We start from the raw sequence: 7,500 nt of genomic DNA, 5'->3' as shown, positions 1-7,500 counted from the left end.
GAAGAAAGCAAAAGCGCGAGGAAGGTTTTCTCTTGCTGCCACCGGTCTGGATCGAAAGAAACCCAAACTTGATCAAATTACTGGAAATGCCTTTGAATTCATTCTCGTCGAAAAACAACTCTCCTTTACGTAAAGACTGCAACGCCATGCATCCTAACTGCACCAGGTCATCCTTGTACATTTCCAGTAGGTCAGCATCACTGCCTCTCGATGATCGATTTCTCTTTTCATATCTTAACAAAACACATCGCACAATTTCTGTGTACAACTGTGTCCTTTCCGGTGGAAGTACACCCTTGAAATCTTCACAAAGGATGCAAAGTAAAGTTGTATTAAGAGGATTCCGTGTTAGCAGTCTTAGGTCTTCCCCGGTAGAGCTGTTAAACTTAAGATGTTTAAGTAGCTTTTTTGCCAAGTGCTCCATGTCTTTAAAGTACTTACGAATGTAGCTCTTTGCGTCTTTAAAAGTAAATCCCACAATCTCCCACAGGGTGTCACAGTACCGCCTTACCCTCTTACCAGCTTCATGGCGTGATGTGATAACAATGTGGCAACGGGGCAGGAATTTACTTTCCAGAAGGTCATTAAACATGTCAACTTTACTTGAATCCACTTCATCAAGTCCATCAACCACTAACAGAACCTTGGATTGATTTTCTCGAATGAACTTGAAGAACCATTCCTTGTCTTCTTCGTCAATATCAAGAGGAAGAATTTGGTCATCAATGGCCTCCCAAATATCAGTTTTGATATCACGACACCTTAAAAGCAATAGAACGTCAATCTCGGGAAAAGACTTGTCCCATTCTTCTCGTTTCATTGCCCAATCATATGCCAGTTTCTGACAATAAGTCGTCTTTCCCATGCCTGGGTCTCCTTCAATTAACACAGTCCGTGGCTTTTCACAATCTTCATGTCCTTTAAAGATAGCTGTCATGTTGGTGATTTCATCAGTCAAAGTTGCCCGTGTCTTTTCTTTGCCCAAAATCTTTAACTTGGTGAAAATAGCATCGAGATGAAAGCTAAAGTCATCAAGCCATGGAACAGGAAAAATACTTTTTTCACGCGTACTGTACAGCTGACGGACCCTTTCTATCATATTTGCAGAATGTGGTATTTCTGAAAAAGACAAAAGTAATTTTTAAAAAGGTGTTGCCTGTAGTGTTTTTTTTTTTTCACTCTAACCTTAACCTTCTTAGTATTGACACCACGGAAGGTTCCATATTTGGCAATATTTCAAAAACAAATGTCACTAAGAAATGGTCACTTTTTGCCACAAAACCAAGATGTTTTTCCCGAAAATGCAGTTTGATAGTAACGCAAATTACTTTTTCACATTGCAAAGTTAATGTCATAAGTTTGAGACTGATCTTTGCGCCAGTCATGCATCCGGGTCCCAAACCCTACATTATCAAATGGTGAAATACTTCCTTACTTTTCAACACAAGATAACATTTCTTCAGTTCTTCTTTGTAGTATTAATAGAGGATATTACATGGCCGCGCGGGGATACGAATTTTATCTTCGAGTGAGCGAAGCGAACGAGTGAGAGACACTTCTAGCACTAGAAGATTCACATCCCGAAGCAGCCATGTAGCGTTCTGTTTATTATATAGATATTGATGAAATGTGTAGATTTAAAACAACTCTTTTTACTCATTTTCGAAATGATCAAAAAGTGGTCACCAACCGCTAAAACACGCGTGTTGTGTGACATGAAACAAGATATGAAAGTTATGAAAAACAAATCATGATAATGTAAAATTTTGCAATAAAAATTTTAATGTAGTAGATAAGAATTTTATTAAAGCACAAAAGTATCTTACAATGAAGGGGAAGCTCGCGTTTTATTGGCTAATCGTGTTCGTTACCATGACGACACCTATATTCTCACAAGTGAAAGAGAAAAATAATATGTACAGTGCGCACGGTAAAGATATGATTTTTTTAGTAAAAGGAGAAATCCTGGTATTTCATAAGTATCTATATAATAAATGGGGAATAACACACATATCTCCGGAATGAAAATAAATGCTTTAATAGTTTAACTACACAAAAATTCCGCTATCCACTTAAGCAACTTCCAGACCTTACTTACTTTATTTTATATTATATTGTATAATTCCGCTATCCACTTAAGCAACTTCCAGACCTTACTTACTTTATTTTATATTATATTGTCATTGTATATTAGATTTACAGACTATAAATAGACACCAGATTAACAAATTTAATGGTGAGGAAACCTAATAAAAACCATTAAGGCTTGTAAGCTTAGTTTCACTCACATAAAAATTCAGATGGGCATGAATTTTAAGAAAGATACAAAATACGACGTTTTTATCTGTGGTAGAAGTAATATTTATCTGGAATTGCATTTTTTAGTTTCTTTCTGAAGGATACCGGAGATGCAGAACCAGTTATATCAATTGAGAGGGAGACGAAAAGGAGGGAAGATGAAAGGAGTTTGCATTCCTTGTGTTGTAGCCTGAACTTTCCTTTCAGTGATTTGAATTTATTACCTTGATCATGTTGACTGTGTGTGCTGCTTCCTGCAGCTGCTGAGAGAACATCAGCACAGCTTGCTTCTGGATGCCCAGGATCTATTGTAAAATAACAAACACAGTCCGCTGTCACGTTAATAACAAAAGAAACAGCACGAATTTTATTGGCACTGTCAAAGACAAATAATTATATTAACATTTAGAAACTAGACAGAAAGAAAAACCCTTTATGACACAGCTGACTGAGAAGAGAATGGAACTAAGCTAAATTAGGAAATTGATCACCTAAAATAAACTATAATTTAGAGATGTACAGCTGTATTCGAAAAATTAGTACAAGTGCTGAAAAATCAAAGACAACACACATCAGAAAGCAAACCAAGTCAGTGGATCTGCATCAAAATAGCAGAAATAACTACGACTTTGACAATAATACCTGTAATTACATGTATAAACTGAAACAGTGGGTAAGTTGGTATATTGAAAGTGGAAGAGAAAATCATTTCATATCAATAGTACAAGGTTTTGATTATTGTTTATCAGAGAAATATAGTAAATCTCAAACTTAAACAGCACAAAAAACATCCCAAGATAATATGTCGCAAATGTAGGCCATGCACAAAAACGTTATAGAGCGTTAACTGGTAGGTGTTTCCCAAGAATACAAATAATTTCAATAAGTCAAATATGGATATATGATAATAATAATAAATAACGATGGATGAAGATAAAATTTAAAGTGGGAAATCATACAGTGATTGGGTGCTTTAGTCTCTTTAAAACTTTCAGCTTCGAGTTAAGCTGATTATTTAAACTTTTTTTTTATTGTAAAGCTGTCAAAATAATTAGACTTAACAACAAGGAGTACATGTAATTTTCCATCCTCTGTGGTCAGCAGTGATTATAAATAGACACATGCCGCAGGATCTAATGAATTTTTGAAACCAGTGAGCATGACAAATCGAAATACATTGTATTGTCATTCAAAGCGATTTGGGTAATTTCAATGGCGTCTTGGGATTTCTTTATTGGTGTTCCTCCAAGCGCCCCTCCCTCTCTCTCCCCACTGATTTTATCAGTGTTGCTGCTGCTCACTCTCTACCCCTGGTGTGTGGGGGTTTATTGCATTTTGCTAGATTTCCGGTGTTCCTAGCCACGAGAGCCTTTTCTCTCTAGAAGCTCTTTGCTGCTAGACATTTCTGGCACCCATTACCTACAGTACACACAGTTGGCAATTCACAGTAATCAGCAGCAATCCTATGAGTGTCAGGAAACTAACATAAAGATAAACCAAAGAAAAGGATCACTCACATATCAATTCCACTACACCGATTGCTTAAACAGAACAAAACCAAAAACAACTTACACACAATTCCACGTGCCGACAATAACTAATAAAAAGGGCGTGCGAAAAACTGAAACACAACACCCCCTTTAACCGCAAACAAAAAACCCAAAGAAATCAAATGATGTCACGCAAAAATAGTAACGCAACTGTAACAATAATTACAGGCTACATCTGGATAAGATTTCACCAAAACAGATGTTTCAGCTGCATCTGGTCAACTCCAGTTTGATTATTGTGGACACTAATCCTCTCTTGATTAGTTTTATCACACTTTCCACTTAAGTAATTTCAAGAAATCTTTCAGTGATCTGTATGAAGTAGTTACCTTGTTCATGATGAGTGTGTGTGCTGCTTCCTGTAGCTGCTGCTGCTGAAACAACATCAGCACAGCTTGCTTCTGGCTGCACACAATCTATTGTAAAATAATCAACACGGTCTGTTGTTAGGTTAATAAAAAATGCAACAGCAAGAATTTAATTTGCACTATCGAATAGAGAAAACTATTAATATTCGAAAATATTAATGAAATCGCATAATTTCCCGCATAATTGGTGCCTAATTAGACTTGAAAGTCGTGCATAATTTCCCAATTTTTTGGCACCCTATCAGAAGCCCTGTTTATTGTAAAGCATTCAAATTAGACTTAACAACAAGGAGCAGTTGTCCATCCTTGATGGTCAGCAGTGATTATTAATACACACATGCCCCTGGATCTTGTGAAGTTTTGAAACCAATATGCATGATTGAAACACATTGCGTTGTAATTCATTGTGTTTTAAAAGGATTCATTGGCCTTTTTGGGAAAATGTTTATCAGTGTTCTTCCACCCTCCTGGCTGCCTCATTTGACTGATCTTATCAGTGTTTATTTATTGGCTACTCATGCACTCTCTTCCCCAAAATTATTGCTTTTAGTAGTTTATTTCTTTTTCAACACACAAATCGTTCAAAATGCTGTTGCACCATCAGCCTACTAAGTCTTCACTCCCAAAACCCACCTGCATCTCTAGAAGTCTTCATTTTACACTCCCACTCATTTAGTTTGTCTGTAATTCTGTTGTCACCCTCTTTCCACTGTTTCAGAAGTTCTTGGAAATGTTCCTCATCTAGTGGATCCATTTCTTGTTTCTCTATTTCACAAATGGCATCTTCATATTTAGCACCACCCAATCGTACCAGCGTTTTCTGGATCTGATCTTTGTATTTGCAAAAAAATGCATCACTAACAGAGGCCTCTTCTGCACGGGCCAATACTGCATCCACAAAATACTTCAAACGTACAATGTCAGACTCACAGCTGGTGTCAAGGGAATGGGGAAGTAGATCCCAGCCAGTGGATGGAGGACTCAGGTTACAGATTGTCCTCAGAAGCACAAGCAAGAGTGAATTGTCAAAGCCTGTGGATGATACTGAAGAGGATTTAACTGGATACAATTTACTCCACTGCACTGGATTGAGGATTCCTTCTTTTTTAAGAGAGCGAAGCTTAGAGTGCACTGGCTCACGTTTCAAGGCACCGCAAAGGTCTTGTGGACGAATTATTCTGTCAAACGTATCCCTCAACACTTGCGAACCCAGCCTGACCAGAAGGCAACATAGCAGTGTGTAGTTGGTTTGTCCATCACTGGGAATAACTGTCAAAACAGCACCTGAAACAAGTGTCAGAGAAGATCTTTAGGGTATCATTCATTTAGCCAGATATGTGAAAGATAAATAACACAGCACTGATCAAAAGTTGTTAATAATTATTAAATAAAGACTGGTGTAACAAGCAAGCCAAGTGAAGCTTGGAGCTTATATGAAATAGACTTCCTTGGATTATTAAATAATAAACAGTATATGGTTAAATACAGAGTGAGCAAATACTGTGCAAACTCTAAATGGTACCTGTAAATAGGCTTTTAGCAAGCTAATCCTTCCGTTTTCTTTTAAAAACAATAGATGGTAAGCTACATGTAATTAGTGAAACAGGCAATGATCTCCAGATTAAGGATGCTGAACTGCTTCATATTCGTTGAACAAAGATGGGACCTATACTGAGAGGAAAATCCAGTTTGTACTGGTGGACCTGATGACTAGTTGAAAAGAGACTGCGAACGCTACAATGCACTTCTGCAGAAGGTAAATACAATTTAGGTTGGAGCAGTAGCTGAAGGATCAGGCAACATTGCAACATGTTACAATGTAAGTAAGGATATACATAGAGGATATTACACGGTGGCGAGAAGATATGAATTTTATGTTCGAGTGGCATGAACAATATATTGTTCTTGCCACGAGAACATAACATTCATATCTTCGAGCCAACGTGTAATGTTCTTTTTATTATATGGAGACTAAACATTGAATATTTCCGATTTTATTGTGTTTCAATTAAGTCAAGTTTTACAAATACAGCTGGGCTTTATAGCAAACAGAAAATATTATTCTTCGTGTTTGCTTCTTCGTGTTCTCGTTTTCAAGTTTTTCTCTAAACTCTTTAACTTCTTCGTTGCTGATGGACGCAAACCTGCTCGCCATGCTTTTATTCTAAAAACCAAACGCGACGCGAGAAACCAAGTCAACAAAAGCAAAAGGCGGGAATCGTGACGTCATTGAACGATACGACACTCACAAAGGTGACATACGGAAAATACGCCACTCGGGTCCCGGATGAAGTGGCGTATGGAATCTACGAGTGGTTTAGTTCCCAGTAAAACACTCTCCTCCATATAATAATAGAGAGTAATGTAAGGCCAGTAACATTTTCAATTATAGATAAAAGCGAGCTTTGGCAATAATTCCTACAGACTTCAAAATCTTTTTTGACACGGTGTTAATATGTGATTTTCAAGAAAGGTGCCGGTCACTGATGACACCCAAGAGTTAAAATTTTAGTCTCCACAACTTGCTTGATTACAGTATTATCCAGAACTAGAGGAACACTAAAATCACGAAGTTTGTTTTCCTGAAATTCAAGGATAACTTATTTACTTTAATTAAGCCAAGAAACAATTTTTTCAAGCACCTAGTTAACAATGGAAATAAGGTAGTTGTGATCTTCAGGAGAAAAAAAATAGAGTTTTAGTCAGACTAGAGACATAGGGAAGATTTTTAACAAACAAAATAAACAAAATAGCTCCAAGGATTGAACCTTGTGGAATGCTACACAACGTAAAATGTTTCTAAGATAAGATCAACAGGACCTACACTGTAATCCGAACAAATTGGAACCGGTCCTTGAGATAACATTAATTTTTAGGATTCCACGTCTAAGCAGTGTTGCAAATACCATAGTGTTGAAACTTCTGACTCAATATTTCATGATTAATAGACTATGTATCAAATGCCTTAGACCAATCAAAGAAGATGGCTAAAGTTGTTTCATTTTTGCCAGTAGCTGACAATATACAACAATGTACGTATAATTTACAATTGAAATTAGATCAATTAAGGCAGTGGAATGGTTGTTTCGAAATCCAAATTGCTTCGAGTAGACAATACTATTCAAGTCTAAGAATTCAAACAGTCGGTTGAAAATGACTTTTTCAAAGAGTTTAAAGAATGCAGGAGGAATTGATATTGCCCTGTTAAGTTACTGAAAAGTGTGGGGTCGTCTGCCTTAAAAACTGGAATCACTTTGGCGATCTGAGAGATTCAGGAAACACAT

The 7,500-nt window shown here is 36.9% G+C and overlaps 2 protein-coding genes across 2 annotated transcripts in view; both read right to left on the bottom strand.

The window, feature by feature from the left end:
- Positions 1–7,500, bottom strand: part of LOC137993521 (uncharacterized) — a 520,905-nt gene that overhangs the window by 368,199 nt on the left and 145,206 nt on the right. The window lies entirely within an intron of this gene.
- LOC137981407 (uncharacterized) overlaps positions 1–7,500 on the bottom strand; it is a 44,411-nt gene that overhangs the window by 3,364 nt on the left and 33,547 nt on the right. The window contains exons 11-15 of the mRNA XM_068828566.1: positions 4,850–5,500; positions 4,178–4,264; positions 3,816–3,839; positions 2,523–2,603; positions 1–1,119 (exon numbers count right to left, since the gene is read on the bottom strand). The exon at positions 1–1,119 is cut by the window's left edge and continues 3,364 nt beyond it. Of these exons, the coding sequence (XP_068684667.1) occupies positions 1–1,119; positions 2,523–2,603; positions 3,816–3,839; positions 4,178–4,264; positions 4,850–5,500 (1,962 nt within the window). The remainder of the gene's footprint in view (positions 1,120–2,522; positions 2,604–3,815; positions 3,840–4,177; positions 4,265–4,849; positions 5,501–7,500) is intronic.

Source organism: Montipora foliosa, chromosome 1 (genome assembly GCF_036669935.1).
Source record: "Montipora foliosa isolate CH-2021 chromosome 1, ASM3666993v2, whole genome shotgun sequence".
In the NCBI taxonomy this organism is placed as follows: domain Eukaryota; kingdom Metazoa; phylum Cnidaria; class Anthozoa; order Scleractinia; family Acroporidae; genus Montipora; species Montipora foliosa.
This window is presented reverse-complemented; position numbering and strand designations above follow the sequence as displayed.